The sequence below is a fragment of the Geotrypetes seraphini genome, chromosome 6 (genome assembly GCF_902459505.1).
Source record: "Geotrypetes seraphini chromosome 6, aGeoSer1.1, whole genome shotgun sequence".
Taxonomy (NCBI): domain Eukaryota; kingdom Metazoa; phylum Chordata; class Amphibia; order Gymnophiona; family Dermophiidae; genus Geotrypetes; species Geotrypetes seraphini.
This window is the reverse complement of record NC_047089.1, coordinates 67,005,593-67,025,573: the sequence shown is the minus strand read 5'-3', so window position 1 is coordinate 67,025,573 and position 19,981 is coordinate 67,005,593. Positions and strand designations below refer to the sequence as shown.

At 44.7% G+C, this 19,981-nt stretch overlaps 1 protein-coding gene across 6 annotated transcripts in view; it reads left to right on the top strand.

Annotated features, from left to right (window-relative positions):
• LACC1 (laccase domain containing 1) overlaps positions 1–17,285 on the top strand; it is a 41,148-nt gene extending 23,863 nt beyond the window's left edge. For all 6 annotated transcript variants that reach the window (XM_033949638.1, XM_033949637.1, XM_033949639.1 and 3 more), the window contains 2 exons: positions 10,064–10,289; positions 16,667–17,285. In XM_033949638.1, the coding sequence (XP_033805529.1) occupies positions 10,064–10,289; positions 16,667–16,841 (401 nt within the window). In that variant the 3' untranslated portion in view covers positions 16,842–17,285. The remainder of the gene's footprint in view (positions 1–10,063; positions 10,290–16,666) is intronic.
• The last annotated feature ends 2,696 nt before the right edge of the window (positions 17,286–19,981 follow it).

Here is a 19,981-nt window from a genome sequence, read left to right as displayed (position 1 = left end):
GACTTAATGGGGTGGGTCAGTAGAGTGGGCAGACTTGATGGGCTGTGGCCCTTTTCTGCCGTCATCTTTCTATGTTTCTAGAACAGGGTTAACCCCGTGTGAGATGAGGGTTCACTTAGTTGCATAGGGTTAAGGGTTGCCCCAGGCCCCTTGCGGCATTGAAGAGAATAAGTAGCGGCTACTGCCTGACTCCCGGCACTGAGCCTCAGGCTGAAATGGTCTCTGCGGCCGCCCTACCTCTGCTCCTCTGCCCGTCAATCGCGTTCTCCATCAGCCTCATGTTTTACCTCGGTCTCCCAACACCTTCACCACCACCTCCCCGACACCCTGCCTTACGGCATGCCGGTAACCACCCCAGGCAGGCAACTGACATTATACGCAAACCACTGACATGTGCGGGAGCAGGTCATTGCCCAGGAAACCGCTGCTCTGTTGCCAGGGACGGAAGTAACCTGGGGAGGGAGTTGGGGAGTTAAGTGGGAAGTGAGGGTGCAGAATTGAAAATGCTAAAAAAGCCTTGAAACCTGGTACTCTGTGAAAGCTGGTAAGCAGTGCTTGGAAAAATGTGCCAAAATTTTTATCGGTACCATACTGTACTGTGCTCATGGATGATGTAATTTGTGGGGGAGGGGTAAGCATGCTAAAAATCGCGAATAATCGAAATCGCGATTGCTGAAACCATGAATACGGAGGGAGAAATGTAATCGGCATTGTGCCTTTCATTGAAGTTTTTGTCAATATGTGTAAAGAGCATGAAGACTGAGTTAGAAGTGGTAATTTTGGGATAGCTTTTTTGTTAATATCATAGTAACATAGTAACATAGTAACATAGTAGATGACGGCAGATAAAGACCCGAATGGTCCATCCAGTCTGCCCAACCTGATTCAATTTAAATTTATTATTTTTTTTTTTTTCTTCTTAGCTATTTCTGGGCGAGAATCCAAAGCTTTACCCGGTACTATGCTTGGGTTCCAACTGCCGAAATCTCTGTTAAGATTTACTCCAGCCCATCTACACCCTCCCAGCCACTGAAGCCCTCCCCTGCCCATCCTCCACCAAACGGCCATACACAGACACAGACCGTACAAGTCTGCCCAGTAACTGGCCTAGTTCAATATTTAATATTATTTTCTGATTCTAAATCTTCTGTGTTCATCCCATGCTTCTTTGAACTCAGTCACAGTTTTACTCTCCACCACCTCTCTCGGGAGCGCATTCCAGGCATCCACCACCCTCTCCGTAAAGTAGAATTTCCTAACATTGCCCCTGAATCTACCACCCCTCAACCTCAAATTATGTCCTCTGGTTTTACCATTTTCCTTTCTCTGGAAAAGATTTTGTTCTACATTAATACCCTTTAAGTATTTGAACGTCTGAATCATATCTCCCCTGTCTCTCCTTTCCTCTAGGGTATACATATTCAGGGCTTCCAGTCTCTCCTCATATGTCTTCTGGTGCAAGCCTCCTATCATTTTCATCGCCCTCCTCTGGACCGCCTCAAGTCTTCTTACGTCTTTCGCCAGATACGGTCTCCAAAACTGAACACAATACTCCAAGTGGGGCCTCACCAATGACCTGTACAGGGGCATCAACACCTTCTTTCTTCTACTGACTACGCCTCTCTTTATACAGCCCAGAATCCTTCTGGCAGCAGCCACTGCCTTGTCACACTGTTTTTTCGCCTTTAGATCTTCGGACACTATCACCCCAAGGTCCCTCTCCCCGTCCGTGCATATCAGCTTCTCTCCTCCCAGCATATACGGTTCCTTCCTATTATTAATCCCCAAATGCATTACTCTGCATTTCTTTGCATTGAATTTTAGTTGCCAGGCATTAGACCATTCCTCTAACTTTTGCAGATCCTTTTTCATATTTTCCACTCCCTCTTCGGTGTCTACTCTGTTACAAATCTTGGTATCATCTGCAAAAAGGCACACTTTTCCTTCTAACCCTTCAGCAATGTCACTTACATACATATTGAACAGGATTGGCCCCAGCACCGAACCCTGAGGGACTCCACTAGTCACCTTTCCTTCCTTCGAGCGACTTCCATTAACCACCACCCTCTGGCGTCTGTCCGACAGCCAGTTTCTGACCCAGTTCACCACTTTGGGTCCTAACTTCAGCCCTTCAAGTTTGTTCAACAGCCTCCTATGAGGAACTGTATCAAAGGCTTTGCTGAAATCCAAATAAATTACATCTAGCATATGTCCTCGATCCAGCTCTCTGGTCACCCAATCAAAAAATTCAATCAGGTTCGTTTGGCACGATTTACCTTTTGTAAAGCCATGTTGCCTCGGATCCTGTAACCCATTAGATTCAAGGAAATACACTATCCTTTCTTTCAGCAACACTTCCATTATTTTTCCAACAACTGAAGTGAGGCTCACCGGCCTGTAGTTTCCTGCTTCATCCCTGTGACCACTTTTATGAATAGGGACCACATCCGCTCTCCTCCAATCCCCAGGAATCACTCCCGTCTCCAGAGATTTGTTAAACAAGTCTTTAATAGGACTCGCCAGAACCTCTCTGAGTTCCCTTAGTATCCTGGGATGGATCCCGTCTGGTCCCATCGCTTTGTCCACCTTCAGTTTTTCAAGTTGCTCATAAACACCCTCCTCCGTGAACGGCGCAGAATCTACTCCATTTTCTCGTGTAACTTTGCCGGACAATCTCGGTCCTTCTCCAGGATTTTCTTCTGTGAACACAGAACAGAAGTATTTGTTTAGCACATTTGCTTTCTCCTCATCACTCTCCATATTTGTTCCCAGCATCTTTTAGCCTAGCAATTCCATTTTTTATCTTCCTCCTTTCACTAATATATCTGAAAAAATTTTTATCTCCCTTTTTTACATTTTTAGCCATTCTTTGCCTTTTCCTGTATCAGTGTAGATAATTTTGTTGAAGGGCTGTATGCTATTTCTCTTTAGAAATTTATCCCTGCTCTTGGTTAATATGTTTGCTTGGAGAGACGAGGTTATATGTTCTTGAGATTTGTGCATGTGAAAAGATGGCATTGCTCAATCCTGGAAGTCTGAGGTTCCCTAGGCAGTTGTTAGAGGAGGAGGGAGGGAGACGAAACAGACAGGCATAACATCAGATTCTTATTAAATCTTTCATTTTATCTTTCAAGTTTTAGATCGTTTGCTAGTAGCAGTGATAATACTATGTTTTTTTGGCTCTCCTGCTAAACTCATTAATCAGGAAAAGTTGTGAGTTACTTTTTTGGGGGGAAAGGAGCTGTGGAGCTTCCTCATCCCAGAATTATTGAAAACATTGCATTTTCCTTCCTCTATTGTTGATGTGTCACAGTATTGAGCTGTTTATTTAAAAAGTGTGATCTTTTGGGTTTGTGGAAGACAATAGAACACAGAGATTTTAGTGGAATGATCTTGAATATAAGGCCCATGGACCAGGGTTTGCTAAGGTATCCAAGGATCCAACTGAAGGAGGAAAATGGGAGGAGGGAGGGCAAAAGGTATACCACCTTTCTGTGGTATAACCAAAGCAGTGAGAAGAGGAAAGCTAGAGGTTTGCCTGCTAGGGTGCTTAGGAAGGTCTTAATATGGCAGGAAGTGGTCCAGGTGAGAGCTTAACAAAGGGTACTTTATAAGAGGGTACTGAGGTTCAGTTGCCTATCTTAAATTAATTTTTTAGAGACAAATAGGTACTTACTTGTGCAAGTGACAGAAATTTGGCCTACTTTTCAGCAGGCCAGTGTTAGACATGCTGGGGCCCAGGCTAGAAATTAAGAGGGGGCCCTCAATTCCTGTCCTCTCTGCCCCTTCCACTGATTTCCCCACCTACCAAATGCCCTCCTATCCAGCATCTCTCCCTTCATTTAAAAATCAGCTACTCAGAAGGGCCCCTGTGGGCCAGGATGTCCTTCCCTTCTCCCCACCTCATTACAAAGCGTCCCCCCTGCCTTTTGAAAATGCAAAAGAGTTGCGACATGGCATCAGTTATCTAGCGCTGCTTAAGGCTTCCTTCAGTGTTCCTCCCCTGCCACTGTCTGCCCAAGTGGAAACAGGAAGTTGCATCAGAGGGGGGACAGACTGCGTCAGGAGAACATTGCCAATAAAGCCGCAAGCAGCGCTAGAGAATCACTGCCGCGCTGACAACCTCTTTGCATTTTGGGGCTTCAGAACCGGGTGGAGAGAAGGAAAGGCCATCCTGGCTCATGGGGGGCCTCCTGGAGCTACGGGACCCAGGGCAATGCTGGCCCTGCTTTTCAGGCATAGACATATATATCTGCGCCAGAGCTGGTGTGAAGGTGCATGACTATATTTAAGTTTGCATACAGATTATTTATGTATCATCTTTATATGGTACAATCAAAGTTGTTTACACATTGTTTCAGATACTTTCTTTACCCCCTAGTGGGCTCACAGTACAAATTTTTGTACCTGGGACAGCGGAATTTTAAATGACTTGCACAGGGTTACAAAGAGCTGCAGTGGAAATTGAACTAATCATTAGGCTATTCCTCCACTCGGATCTTAAAATCTATACCTTTGGCTGCCAGCAAAGTACACAGTGTCATGTCAAAGCATGCACTTGTAAATTCCAACCATTGTAAAAGGGGCAATGTACGCTCGGATGTGGACACTAAGTGCAAAAAAACCCCAACCCATCCAAAATGCTAGAATATGACCATAAGAAATGGGGCTAACTTGGTTTGTTTAAGCAAACAGCAGATGGCGCTGTACACCTGTTGAAATCAGAGTTGTCTTGAAATGAATAACAAAGCATGTTTCAAAAAAAAAAAAAGTGGAACAAAGCATCATATTGGACACAGTAGATGAGTGTTCTAGTGGTTAGAGCAAATGCCTTAGCTTCATGGAGCTCCATGTGACTCTGGGCAAGTCACTTAACACTTCAATGCCCCAGGCACAAAATACATACTTATCTAAAATATGTAAAGTGCTTTGACTGTAACCACACAGAAAAAAGTAGTATATCAAAATTCTATTATTCGTGCACTGTTTAGGTTGTCTAGATGTGATCATATATTGGATTTTTCATTAAGTTGTACTGGCTCAAATGGGAATATAGAGTTAGGTACAAATTGCTGCTGTTAACCTATTTAGCAATACATAAAAGGCTCCACAATATTTGTCAGAAATGATTTTTTATTATTATGAAACTTTTTTTATTGGTAAATAGAATAACAACGCACAACCACAGAATACAGAGAAGGATTGTAACATTTCCAATAACAGTCAAAGGAGGGCCACCTCCCCCCCAAAGAGGACTGGACTCTGATGTCCTCTCAGGGAACGAAGAGACCCAAACACCCCCCAACAGACCCATACCCCCAAACCCCTCCTCCCCCCCTACCCCAACAGAAAAGAATCCCAGGTCAGACAGGTGGAGCAGAATACAGCTGCAATCCATTCACAATTCGACTACGACTCCGCGGCGGCAAACTGTCCAAATAGGGAAACCAAGTGTGAATAAAATCACTACTCTTACGACGAGAAGAACAAGCCAGCCGGGCCTCCCAGCACATCAGCTCATGTAGTTTGTTTCTCCAATACCAGAAGGAGGGAGGAACAACGGCCAACCAATGGTTCAAGATACACTTCTTCCCTAAAATATAACATTTGCTCAAGAACAACTTTTCAGCAGAAGAAAAAACAGAAAATGCAGGGAAGTGAGCAAACAACATGTGGAAGACAGAAAGAGGAACAGGAACCCGAAGAAGATCCTGCAGGAAGGCCAGAGCCCCCCAAAAACCCTGTATCCACACAACCCATATAGAAGGCCTGGCTCTGGGAGGTATAGGCCCGCAACAAAGTCCTGTAATGGCACTCTCGCAGCTCTGCATTAAATACTAAGGCCGGAATCCGGCTTATAGCATAGAGCAACCAATCCGCCCCAAGCTCCCTCCCCACATCCCTCCGCCAAGCCTCCAAAACCGAGGAAAAATCATGAGGAGGCTCCAGGGCTGCAAGCCTCCTCTGAAAAAAATAAACTGAAATCTGAGGTTCCGGATCCTCCCCACCCCCTCCAAAAAAGCTCTAAACTGCATCCCAAAGGACAATGAGAGGGAATCTCTAGGAAGCGAGCTCACATAGTGCCGCAGCTGACAATGCGCGTAAGCAAGACCAAGAGAGGGAAGACCCCCATGCTGCAAATCAGCGCAGGACTGCAGCTCCCCGTCATCCCGCAAAACCTGAAAGAGGAATTCACAGCCCTTAGCCCGCCGTCTTCCAAAAACTGAAGGCACCAACCCCGGAGGGAAAGAAAGATTACCGGCCAGGGGCAACAACACACTAACCCGAGGGTCCTGATGCCACATGGGAAGAATCTGCCGCCACACCTCCCAAAGAGGGCGAAACAAGACACTATGTCTACCAGAAGCAGGCACCTCCACCAACCGAGCGTGCAGGAGAGACAAGAGGTGAGCAGGATAGAAATAATCACGCTCGAAGGAAATGTCCGTATATAGAGTGGTACCCAAAGCCCAATCTCGAATATGCCGCAAAAGACAAGCCCAGTTATAGAACCTGAGATTCAGCACCCCAAAGCCTCCCCGGTCCCACGAGCCCACCAGTAAGTGCCACTGCAACTTAGGCTTCCGGCCTCCCCAACAGAACCGCGAGAGCAAAGAGTAAAAAGTCCGTATGTCCTGCTGCAAAAGTCACAAGGGGAGCGTCTGCAGGACGTACAACCATCTACGAAAGAGCACCATCCAAAAGAGATGAACTCTTCCCATCAAGGAGAGCGGCAAATCACGCCAAGCAGCCAGAACCGATCCCATAGAAGACAAGAGAGATGTAACGTTCAACCTTTAAAGTTCCCGCACATCCATAGAAAGCCGGATTCCCAAATAGCGAAAGGAAGAATCAGCCCATTTCAATGGAAAAGTCCCTCCCCAAGACGCCCGGAGCCCCGCCGAAGAGGCCAATGCCTCAGATTTAGTCAGATTCAATGCAAACCCCGAAAAATGGTTTTATTTCATGTCTCACTCCCAGTTACGTTTTGCTGGTAACGGGAATTTATTTATACCAAATAGAAAGGATTTGAGGATGCAAACCATGAGGGCTGCAGCCTTTTCATGTGCGGGTTAGAGAATGACACGGGGAAAAAATTTGTCCCCGCTCCGTCCCCACGACTACTATCCCCACAGAATCCATACAAGCCTCAGTACTGCAATATTTAGCTTATTCCTTCCTTATAAATCAAAGTTCTGGCTGCTGAACTAGAGAAAGAGATGTTCAGCTGGCAGGGCTTTGTTTATAAATTTTTATAAACACAACTAATATACTACTTTATCCTAAAACAAAAAAAAGAAAAGAAATAAATAGAAAATTTTTTTCTACCTTTGTTGTCTGGTTTCTGCTTCCCTCATCTTCTCATTCAATTCCTTCCATCTACTGTCTGTCATCCATTTGCTCTGTTACTGTGCCTCTCCCTTCACCCCCCCCTCCCCAATTGGTCTGGCACCCATCTTCTTCCCTCCGCTCCTCCATAGTCTGGCATCTCCGTCTTCTTCCCTTCCAGCGTCTTCTCTCCACTCTCTCTTCTCCATTCCCTTCAGCATCTTCTCCCCACTCTGCCATCCCCATTTCCCTTCAGCGTCTTCTCCCCCATTCTGTCTTCCCCATTTCCCTTCAGCGTCTTCTGCCCACTCTCTGTTCCCCATTTCACTTCAGTGTCTTCTCCCCACTCTGTCATTCCCATGTCCTTTCAGCGTCTGTTCCTTTCCTCTACCACCCTTCCCTTTCGCCACCTCACCGCCCTTCAGCACCCCTCGCGCAGCCCCCTCCCTACCTACCCAAATCTATCTATCTCCCTCGCCGTTACCGTTGCAGTGCGTTTTGAGTAACTTCTTCAAAGCCGTCGAAGCCTGCAAACAGTAGCGTGCATGTGTGGGCGGAAGCTTCTCTTCTGACGCAACCATTTCTTTTAAGGGCCTTGAAGGTCAGATAGATATAAAGAGTTTTGTATTATACCAGTAGTCGGTGAAGTTTATGCAGAAATGGTTCTGAATCAGTTGGAGCTAATGCAGACCCTTTGTAGTCAGATCAGTGTAGAATGCATTACAGTAGGGATGGAGTCAGAAGGACATGTCCCAGGAAGTATAAAAGGCCGGGCCAAAGTTAGGTTGAGGAGGTCTAGAGGGAAGCATTAAGACCCAATGTAGATGCCTCCACTTTCAAGCTGAGAAACTGCAACCATTGTTTTCAGGTAGGCCAAGTTTAACTTGGTACCTTGAGAGTTTGTGTTTTGATTATTTCAAAAGCTTGATATAACATAAGAATTTATTTCTAGATCGCAATTACTGTAGCGTTCAATGCGGTTTTCAAAAGGACTAGTTATGATACATAATACAGGAAGACAGATAAATTAGTCTTTAAGAGCTGAAAAACTTCAAAAACAGAAAAGTCGAGTTGTTTTCTATAATGAGGATAATAAACAGATTTCGATAGCAGCCGCTTAAACCCTTTATCCCATAATGCCATCTGAAAAGACAAAGTTCTATCATGGTATCTCATCGGATCAAGGCAGTTTACAATTAAAACATTACAGTAAAACCTTGGATTGCAAGTAACTTGGGGCTCCTTTTATCGAAGGCACATTAGGGCCTTAATGCGCGGAATAGCGCACGCTAAAATGCCACGTGCACTAACCGCTACCGCCTCCTCTTGAGCAGGTGGTAGTTTTTCAGCTAGTGCACACTAAAAATGCTAGCACAGCTTCGTAAAAGGAGCCCTTGGTTTGCAAGTGTTTTGCAAGACAAGCAAAACATTTAATTAAATTTTAACTTGATTTACAAGCAATGTCTTGCAATACGAGCGACAGGAAGAAGAACACAAGCGGTATTGGGCAGCTAAAGAAACCTGACGGCAACTTTAGATGCGGACAAAGCAGAATTACTCAATAACTATTTCTGCTCAGTCTTCACCTGCGAAGCACCAGGATCCGGTCCTCAGCCACAGACAAAGGGAAGTTCGGAGGACCCTTTCCGGGACATGGAATTTACTGCCTATTCCCTGATGGTGGCGGTAGTAACCTATTCACAGGCTATGGTGGCGGCCTGTTTCCCAATGACGGTGACTTGTGGGAGGGCAGTGAGAAGGGAAGCATGTTGGGGTCCTCTGCTTTAGGCGAGCCACGAGCCGCACTCAAGTGGCTAAAGAGCCGCAGTTTGCCGACCACTGACATAGGCCAATGTGAAGAAACACCACAACAGAAATCATAGGGGGGATCAAAAAAAATTTCTGTGTGACAGACAATTGTAATAAATCAAAGCCTATGTGAAGAAACACCACCACAGGAGAAATCATAGAGGGTTAAAAAAAAAATTTCTGTGGGACAGATAATTGCAATTTCCAAATAAACACATTTTTCACATACTTGCCAAAGGCCTACAGCCCTACACTGCAACCGCCACCACAGCCTGGGATGCCTCGTTGCTTGGTTCCGGTGCTTGTGGGCGAGCTGAAGGGCAGAGTGAGCCGTGTGCTCCGGATCCAGGCTGAGAGGGGGCAGAGGGAGGCTGAGGTCGCGAGATGCACAGCGCAACCCGGCAGCCGCTAATGCCGCCTAGAGACACAAGCCAAAGCGGGCGGAGGGAGGCTGAGACTGGGAGAAGCACAGCGCCACCACGAGGCCGTTTGCTGACATTCCCTCCGACGCAAGTAAATTACTGCAATCGCGGTCTGTACACGATTATCCTCTCCACAATCGGAAAGCTTGTGAAGTGGAGAGGTTAGATCGCGGGCCGCAAAATAGTCCCTGGGGGGCTGCGTGTTTGAGACCGCTGGTATACAGGTACTGCTTAATAAGGTGTAATCAAATTTTCTAATACAAAAATGTTTATTCCATGCTCACTTAAAATTAATTTTGCCTTGTCTGTAGCTGCCTGAAGACTACAATAAAATTTAAACAAGAGAGAAACCAATTGATGCTCTCTTTCAATTAAACACAAGAGCTAAGCATAAAGAATACGCAACGCATAATTATGTGCACTTTAAATTGTGATTAGATGATTTGCTTTGTCATGTCCCTGCTTGAAATGGAAACGGTGCTTTCTGTGGTGTTCTTTCTCAGGATGGAAGGGCACCTTGCTGGGCGTGGCAATGGCCGCTGTACATGCAATGGTAGCAGAATTTGGCTGCAGCGTAAAGGATATACTGGTGGTGCTTGGCCCTTCAGTCGGACCCTGCTGCTTTACACTTTCCAAGGAAGATGCAGAGAAATTTCATGCTATTCACCCAAACTGTGTTCGACTGATTGACTCTCTAAGACCTTATGTTGATATCAGGAAGGCAACACGGTAAGTGTATGTGCTGATACAGATGTGTAAATCCTCTTTATGAGTTAAAGTGAATGCTTGGTTTCTTTATTTCAGTGTCTCTGAAACTGTGTGCCATGGCACTGGTGTGAACATAAGAATATATAATAATAATAATAATAACAACTTTATTTTTCTATACCGCCATAGTCAAAATGACTTCTAGGCAGTTTACATTGAAAGAAGGCTGGACAATCAGCGAAGGAGAGAAATGTTACATAAGAAATAGGAGTTGCATGAGGAATTACATCAGGTTTTCCAAGGGAAAATAGCCTTACTGGGTCAGACCGATGGTCGATCAAGCCCAATAGTCCATTCTCACTGTGGCCAATCCAGGTCACTAGTACCTGGCCAAAACCCAAGGAGTAGCAATATTCGATACTACCAATCCAGGGCAAGCAGTGGCTTCCCCCCCCCCCCCTGTCTTTGTCAATAGCAGACTATGGACTTTTCCTCCAGGAACTTGTCCAAACCTTTCTTAAAACCAGCTACACTATCCGCTCTTACCACAACCTCTAGCACCGCGTTCCAGACCTTAACTATTCTCTGAGTGAAAAAAATTTCATCCTATTGGTTTTAAAAGTATTTCCCTGTAACTTCATCGAGTGTCCCCTAGTCTTTGTAATTTTTGACGGAGTGAAAAATCGATCCACTTGTACCCATTCTACTCCACTCAGGATTTTGTAGACTTCAATCATATCTCCCCTCAGCCGTCTCTTTTCCAAGCTGAAGTGCCCTAACTGTTTTAGTCTTTCCTTATACAAGAGGAGTTCCATCCCCTTTATCGTCTTGGTCGCTCTTCTTTGAACCTTTTCTAGCGCCACCATATCTTTCTTGAGATAAGGAAACCAGAATTGAACATAATACTCCAGATGAGGTCGCACCATGGAGCAATACATGGGCATTATAACATTTTTAGTCTTGTTAACCATCTCCAACAGATTCCAGAATGTTTTAAAAAAATTCCTTCATAAGTATATGACATGTATGTCGCTTACTCAAGAGTCTGCAATGTTATGAGCGTCTGTGTGCATAAGGATACAACTACCCAGACAAGCATCATTCTTTGACATGATTGGTCCTTGAAAACTAATGGCACCTAATTTTAGTTTTATTTTTTATGCAGTAGTTATCCTAACGTGAGCTACAAAGCAATCAAGGCTTTGTTACCGTTTGGGTCTCCTTAATCTTTGCAAACGACTGCAGATGGTGGATGATGAAATACGTGTTTGTTTGTCGATTTATCGAGCCGTGTTTTGAGTTAATTTGCACTCAAAAACAAGCTCATCCATTGCATTGATCAGCAATTCGATTCTATCTACTTTAGTTTCACCATGTGATACAATTACCTATACATAGCTTTAAAAACTTTAAATAAATAACCAGGGCTGTCTGAGTTAAGGAGTCGGAGACAATTTTGGGGACCTGGAGTCGGAGTTGTGGGTACCAGAAACTGAGGAGTCGGAGTTGAAGGATTTATCTACTGACTTCACAGCCATGTAAATGACTCTGAAATTTAATTTGTTGGTTTTGCAATTTTATCATTTCAATTATAATATGCCTTGAAAAACATTTGCTCCATTTAGTATGCCAGAGCTAAAAAAAAAAAAACTCTTTGAAGACACTGCTTTATTTAATCGCTCGGGTTGGATTGCATCATAGTGATTCAGTAGAAATGACATGTTGAAAATTCAGATGAGTTTTCTTTTCTTGATTTAAAAGTACCCATAAAACAAACAAGTGTAAAGCTGCATTGATTTCCTGTGTTTACTTATCATTTATCTCTTGTTCAAATTAAGAGGAACTAAAGATTTTATTTTAAGATTGTGGTGAAGGAGTCCTGCAGTTTTGTGTATGTGTTTATTTTTTTAGGGGCCCTTTTTTTTTTTTTTTTTTTTTTTTTACTAAGATATGCTAAATCCTAATGCAGGCTTAGCACACAGAAAATCAGGATACTGCACGATGCACTTGGGCATGCATCAGCAACTTTGCAATCTGCATGTGCTAATTCTTTTGTAGTTTTTGTTTTCTTGGGGGGAGGGAATATTTGGGGTAGAAAGTTACCACGCGCTAACTAGTTAGTGCATGGCTAGAAGTCTATATTAGGGGCTTGAGGGGACTCAAGATTTTGCAAGAAAAGTCTTACTCTTTGTAACAACGATATTAGTGGTAGCTTGCCATTTTATGTATCTTATTTTACATTGCATGTGTAACATGCTTAATTCGATGTAGCAATACACTTCTCCCTCCATATTCGCAGGGGTTAGGTGCAGAGACGGCCTGCGAATAGGGAAAAATCACAAATCATTTTTTGGGCCGGCTCTGACCCACCCCCGCCTCCCTCCTGCGCCCCGGACCTCCCCCAAACCTTACTTCTGCTCTTTCTGTGGTAGGCTGTCTGGCCACTGGCAATTACAGCATCCGCTTCCCCTTCCTGCCGGCAGTACTGCTGCTCCTTGCTCTGAGCTGTACGCCGCTCCTTACTATGTGCTAGCTACATGGAGCTCCTTGCTAGCCATGTGGAGGTCTTCAGGTTGGCTCTTCAGCTGTTGCCCAGTGGTGGTCTAGCGGTGACGCGGGGCAGGAGCAATCTTCCTATGCTCCTGCCCCATGCAAAGCCATCATCAAAATGGCTGCAGTGAGTTCCCGTTGTAGTCTCGAGACTACAACGGGAACTCGCGGCAGCCATTTTGATGACGGCTTTGCACGGGGCAGGAGCATAGGAAGATCGCTCCTGCCCTGCATCACCGCTAGACCACCAGGAAAGTTCCGAGGAGGTTCGGGCAGCCTGCAAAAAAGAAGAAAAAAAAATCACAAATAAGCGAAACTGCAAATTCAGAAGGAGAGCTGTATTCTGCTTGTAACCTGTCTAGAACTCTATTTTGAGAAGATTTGGCGAGATATAAGATTGCACATAACAAATGCAGGAGCCCTTACTACCTCCAAAATAGGAGGCAATAAGTGCTGCTGCAATAAGTTTAAAAAAAAAAAAATGGACACATGCTAATGGCAACAGCACATATTAATTGAAAATATAGAAAAATCTGGTTTTTTTACGGCTCTGGTAAAAATGGTCTTAGCCCACAGGAAAGACCCATGTAAGGACATGCTAAGTAGAGAATGACACAGGGAAAAAAATTTTGTCCCCATCGCCACCCCGTCCTCGTGAGCTCGTCCCCGCCCCATCCCCGTGAGCTCGGTCTTCGTCTCCGCCCTGTCCCCACAAGCTCGAACCCCACCCCAGCAAACCGTCTGATCCCATCCGCACAAGCCTCAAATAGTTATGATTTTATATTGAACTTATTAAAGTATAAAAAGAAACAATATTCTGTACAATTGTAATTTTATAAACACAAATAATAGAGAACAATGATCAATAAAACCCCTGTCTCCCCTCCCCTCCACTATCAAGAAAACTGAATTAGCCAAATTATTACAGAATGCTACACAGAAAAATCATGCTAACAGAATACCACAGTCACACATGACAGGAATAGTGTTAGGGGAGTTCAACTAGGGGCACTGCCCCCTGGTCAGAGCGAGCCCTAACCCAGCTTGAAGCTAAAGAAGCAAAACGACTTGGGCTTTGCAATCCCCAGTTATGTCTAACATCAGCTCTAGCAGGATACATAATTCAAATCTGATATATTCTAATCACAAAATAGAAAATAATATTTTATTTTTCTACCTTTTGTTGTCTCATCATTTTATTCTTCAAATCATGTTGGTCTCAGGCGCTGGTCTCTGTTTTCTTTTGTCTTCTCTTAACTCACTTGCCAGGGTCTCCTGACTATTTGACATTTCTTCTTTCTCCATGCTCACCATCCAACTTCTATCTCTGTGTATGTATTGTTCTCCATATTCAGCATCTCCCTTCTCTATGTCTCCTATACATCCCTTTCTAGTATTTCGACTGTGCCCATCTCCCCGCCTTCATCATCTCACTATTCTATGATCCCCTTCTTCTGTGTACAGTATTACTCCTCTATATCCCTATACCCCCCTCCCCTGTCCAGCATCTTCCTTCTGCATTCTTATTCTCCTCCATGTCTTGCCATCTTCTCTCTGTGTCTATATACCCTCTCATGGCTAGCATTACCCCTTGCAGGAAGTTGCATCAGAAGGAGGGAGTCGGCACCAAGAAGGTTACGGAGCAACACTGAATGCAGGAAGCTTCTAAGAGGCTGGTACGCTCGCCCTGGTAGGCACGAAGGGACTAACCAAGGAGTGTCGTGGTTTTTTTTTGGGGGGGGGGTTTGCCACAAGTGATTGGGAACCAGAGAGGGAGGGTACAAGGCCTGTTGAACCCACGATAGGGAGGGAAGGGGGCTGCTGGACTCGTGAGGGGGGCTGCACTTGCAATCGCGAGGTGGGCTGCTGACTGGGGGAGGGATGGGAAGGGAGGCAACTCGTGGCATATCCTTTACTGCAGAGACAAGGCCGTTCACCACTCCATGGGGCGGTGAATTGCCTTGTCCCTGTACCCACGGCGGCCAGTCGATTTTTATTTTTTATTTTTATTCCTTCCCTCCCCCCCCCCCCCCCGTTCCTGTGGGTTACCTACTGCAAGCCACGGGTAACAGTCACTGTGTCATTCTCTTAATGCTAAGGCCACTTTTTACCACAGTTTGATAAAAAGACCCTTTAGATTTTCAATTTAGTGTTATACTAATGAGAACTTGACTGGCTTAACGTGCCAGAAAAGGCTTACTGCAGAACACTCTAATGCATCCAGCAGTAATTGTGTGCTATTTGTTTTTAGGAGGGGGCATGGAATAGTGTGGAAGCATTATCTAGCTGAGGGAGCCCTGCATTATTTTATTTGCAAGTCACATGTGCGGGACTTGTAAAACTAAAAATAGAAAATGTCCTGTTACATCTATTCAGGAGGTTAGGTTGATTTCAGGACCAGTGGACTGTCATCAGAAGGTGTGGTCCATAAACTGTCTGGAGCTCCCAAACTATTCGACTATCGTTGAGAGCCTCAAAACCCCTTGAATTTGCTCAGAATAGGGATAGATGGACTCCTCAGCCAGTGAGATTTCAGATTTATGCCAAATTTGCACTAGATGGCCGGCTGAGGAGCATCCTTGTCCCATGTGCCACATCTCTTATGTCCCTATTCCTCTTCTTGTTCAGCTTCTCACCCCCTTCTATCTAGGGTGTCTTTTTTCTCTTCCCCTTCTATCCAGTATCTGCCTTTCTTCTCTGTCGTCCTTCATCCATATTCTGCTCTCCTTCTCGTCTCCTCAATCTAGCATCTGCCCTCTCTCTCTCTTCTCCAGTCTTAACCACTTTCATCCAGCCTCTGCCTCCTCTCTGTCCCCCCGACCCCATTCTCTACCTTCTCAGTCCCCACCTACTCTCCCTCTCTATCCCTACCTCTTCCATCCAGCCTGTTTCCTCTGTCCTCTCAATCCAGTATCTTCCTCTTCTCTGTCCCCCGACACCCAGCTTCTATCCTCTCTCTCTCCAGTTAGTTTCTTTTGCTGTTGCTGCTGCCGCCGCTGCTGTTCTAGAGAAACGACAGCAGCAGCAGCTTAGGTGACAGCGGGAGGGAGGTGGGGACATCCCATTTTTTTCCCAAAAGAAATCAATTCACAACGTGGTCCCACACTGCTGGACTGGCGTTTGAAGCTGACCTCTTTAATAGCGTTGGAGCAATTGACCAATAAACATCATGGATGTTTTGACCCCTCCCATGAACTGTGGGTATGATTGAGTATGATTACTCATGACTCAGTTGAAGATTGATAGGGTCGCATTGCTGCTTTATTTTCCTTCTATTTCCTAATTTGTGTGTTATAAATTGCTGACGTACATGGTCGAACTTGATTTAATTTGGGGGGGTGGACTGGGGTAGGGGAAGGGAACTAGGTAGTTTTGTATAAGCTATACACTGGAAAAATTGTTCTGTTGAATTTGTATATGATTTTCCTTTTGTGGTGTTCTTGAGTCAATGCTGTTATTGCCCCAATGGATGCAGTTGTATGTATTCTCTTTTTCATTTCAAAAAGTTAATAAATTTAAAACAAAAAGAAAATCGATGCACCAAAATGAATTGGCAAATCCATTTTAATTGAGAATCAACACAACCAACAGACACACTTACTATGTTTGCAGGCTCATTTAGGCAAAAAAATAATACTCAGATTTGTTTCTAGTAGCCAAGTCCTGATTTTTTTTTATTTTTCATGTCAACTTCTGGGACTTGCATTTATTGCACTCAAAGAATGCATCTTATATTTACCTAGCGCTCCCAAGGTGTATTAGTATGAACCGCTGAGGTTCACAAAACAGACAGCCCACCTATTTTACTGGTCTAATTCTCATTCTTTCACATTTTGTCTCCGGTTAAGCATTCTTTTGGAACGTGGAGGAATTCTACCTCAGAACATTCAAGATGATTCTGTGACTGACAGGAGCCAGAATGTTACCCTCTGCACATCGTGCCATCCAGATAAATTCTTCTCCAATGTCCGTGATGGCAGCAACTTTGGCACTCAAATTGGCTTCATCTCTATCCAGGACTGAGGCAGTGTCTTCTGTTGGAAAATAGTAAATGCATACCACTGAGAGTTTTGAAGGGGTGGTTGCGATTCTTGCAGAGATATCTTGGTATTATCTAATCAGCTCAGAGAAACTCATCTACCTACAGGACAATACCAAACCAGCTCCCCCCTAAACAACAATATTGCTCTCAGTTGTCACACCCATGTTGATGCCCACTATCTATAAAGGACACTAGTGTGTCTTCAAACTCATCAAAGAAAATCTCCACTAATGAAATCATTGAACCACTTTGGCCAGCTCTTCACAAACATTTGTATTTCTGAATGCTAAATTTGTGTATAAGAATGTAACTATTATCTTTAATATGCTTCCTGTAGCTTTATTTGTAACTAGTCTTTAAGCCCATTACATTAACGGGTGCTAGAATAGATGTCTGTCTGTCTTTCTTTCTTTCTGTCTCCTTAGCTGCTGTCTTTCTTTCTTTCTTTCTCTCCTTGGCCGCTTTCTGTCTCTTTGTCTCCTTAGCTGCTGTCTTTCTTTCTTTCTGTCTCTCCTTGGCCGCTTTCTGTCTGTCTTTCTTTCGGTCTCTCTCTCTCTCTCTCCTAGGCCACTATCTGTCTGTCTTTTTCTCTTTGTCTCTCTCTCTTTGGCTGCTGGCTATCTGTCTGTCTCTCTGGCCCCCTGTCTGTTTGTCATTCTTTCTGCCTGTGTCTCTCCCTAGCCTCTTGTCTGTCTCTCTCTCTCTCCCTGGCCCCCTGCATATCTCTCTCTGGCCCCCCGAGCAAACCAAGATTGCTGCCTGCCCCTTAGCACACCCCTCCCCCCAAAGTGGCCCCTTTTCCCTCTCCTCCTCCACTTCTCTGTGTAGCAGTAGCAGCCGGATGCCTCACAGCACCTCGAAGGACACCCTCCTGCCGTTGCTCTCACCGCCGCATGCGCCACAAATGGAACATGGCACGGCGGCAGGGATCATGCCGTGTCAACTGTGCATGCACGGGTAAGGGTTTTATTATAGAGGATATCTATTTTCTCTGTGCGGCAGCTGCAAAACATCTCTTCTGTACTGGTCTCTCCATGTACCTTCTTTGTTTCTCCCACTTTACTTTCTTTTGATTGAAGATCCCCCAGCCCTCTTCTTTTTCCATCGGCCACACCTTCTGCAGTATCATCACTCCTGTCTGTATAGGAACACTACAATCTGCACGGTTTGTCTCTGCAACTGCCATTTAGCATTTCTAAACAGGAAATTCTTGACAGCTGCAGCCAGAAGCTGAGCTAATTGCAAGGCAGGACGGGTGGTCCTTTTGCTGTCCCTTTCCCCCTATGCTGTGATGCTGTACTATTGGTTTCAAGTATCAATTTATTTGATACTAGTTTTTAAGCCCGTTACATTAACGGATGCTAGTAAAGCCTCCTTCCCTCACATGTTCCCTATTTTCAACCCCCAGCTCCAAACCCATTTTTACCCCAGCCCCTTTCTCCCATCTTTTCCCTTTCAGCTTCCAGCCCCAGCCCCCTTTTCTCACATGTCCCTTTTGCAGCCTCCTTCTCACACATATCCCCTTTTCTGCCCCCAGCCCCCTTTTCTTGCACATCCCCATTGACAGCTCCCAGCTCCTTTCTCTAACATGTTTCCTTTTTACAATACTGACCCCAGCTCCAGCCCCCTTCTCCTACCTACCCCTTTTTTTTCAGCCCCTAGTTCTCTTCTATTTGATCCCTTTTGCCTCTGAAGTGTAGCTTGGACCCTGGTCCAGTCCCAAGAACCCTCCTTTAAAGCCTCCTTCCCTCACATGTCCCCTATTTTCAGCCCCCAGCTCCAAACCCCTTTTATAGCCCCCCCCCCCCGCCCCCTTCTCCCATCTTTTCTCTTTCATCTAACATCCCCCCCTGGCTCCTATCCATCACCGAGATCCCTTTCCCCCTCTGCGGCAGCAGTTTTTATTTTTAGTCTTAGCCGGGTTTCTCCCACTCTTCCTCCCCTTCCCGTTTTGGCCCCTCTCACTGGTTTGCTCTCCTGTTCTCACCCATTTTCTGCCTCGCTTTTCCCTTTCTCTTCCAGTACCTGTCTTGCTGCCTTTTCCTGGCCCCCTCTCCTGTATTCCCTCACTCTCCCTTTCTCAGTCCGGTGTTAGCATTTCAGACCCTTGTTAGTTATTCTCTGCTTCTGGTAAACCACGTCTTTCCAATTCTGCAGCCTTCTCACTTCTGCCCACTGCGCATGCAGAGCCACGACAGCATGGAGGTATGGAGTTTCATGTGCGCTAAGAGTTTTATTATGGATACCGCAAATACAACCACAGTTAGTCTAAGCGGTTTACAATAAAATATATTAAAAATGAAAAGACATAATAAGGGAGGCAATAAACAAAAATACAACCAACATAAAACAAAAATGGGTACAAGGGAGATAAAGAAAGGGGAGATTACAATAAAAACAAAAAAAGTTGAGGAAGGGAAGGAATGCAACAAAAGGAAAGGGAAGTCACAGTAAAATTCTGCCCAAACAATTAATGATATAAGCGAAGAAGTCAAGAAGAAAGGGTGATCCATAGCATGAGTAAAGTAAGGAAAAAGGTCAAGAGCAGAAAGCCAAAGAAATTCCAAAGGATGGAAGCCATAATGGGGAAAGAGGATTCTTATGAAAATTGAGAAATAATTGCTGAAATAAAGGGACAATCGATAACTGTTGCTGGATGAATGTAATATTCTTTGTGGTGAATAAGGGACCAGAAAACTGTATAGGAAAGAAGGAAGACCACTAGATAGTATATGGTGAGTGAGAATGTTGTATTTGAAAGGAATACGATAAGACACCGGAAGAATGTTTTGATTTTAAAAGTGGCAAAATCTTTAAAAAAATCAGTATAGTTTGCCGGTCCTATGTTTCCAGGCAGATTTCCTGGGGCATCAGGCCGCTCAGTGGTACAAATTAATATCTGAATTTTTGAATAAGAAACCAAATATTGGTCTTTGTGACATTTGGAGCATTTGGATAAAGCAGCAGATTTCTGTGTCTCAATGGCCACGAATTTGGACTTGGAGGATGAGATGTACGGCGTCTGTATCTATGAGACAAAATGGTTTTTCTCGTTACATAGAGCTTTTTGGACCCCTGTTTGATTACAGAAATTAGATATTGTAAGTCTAACAGATGCTGG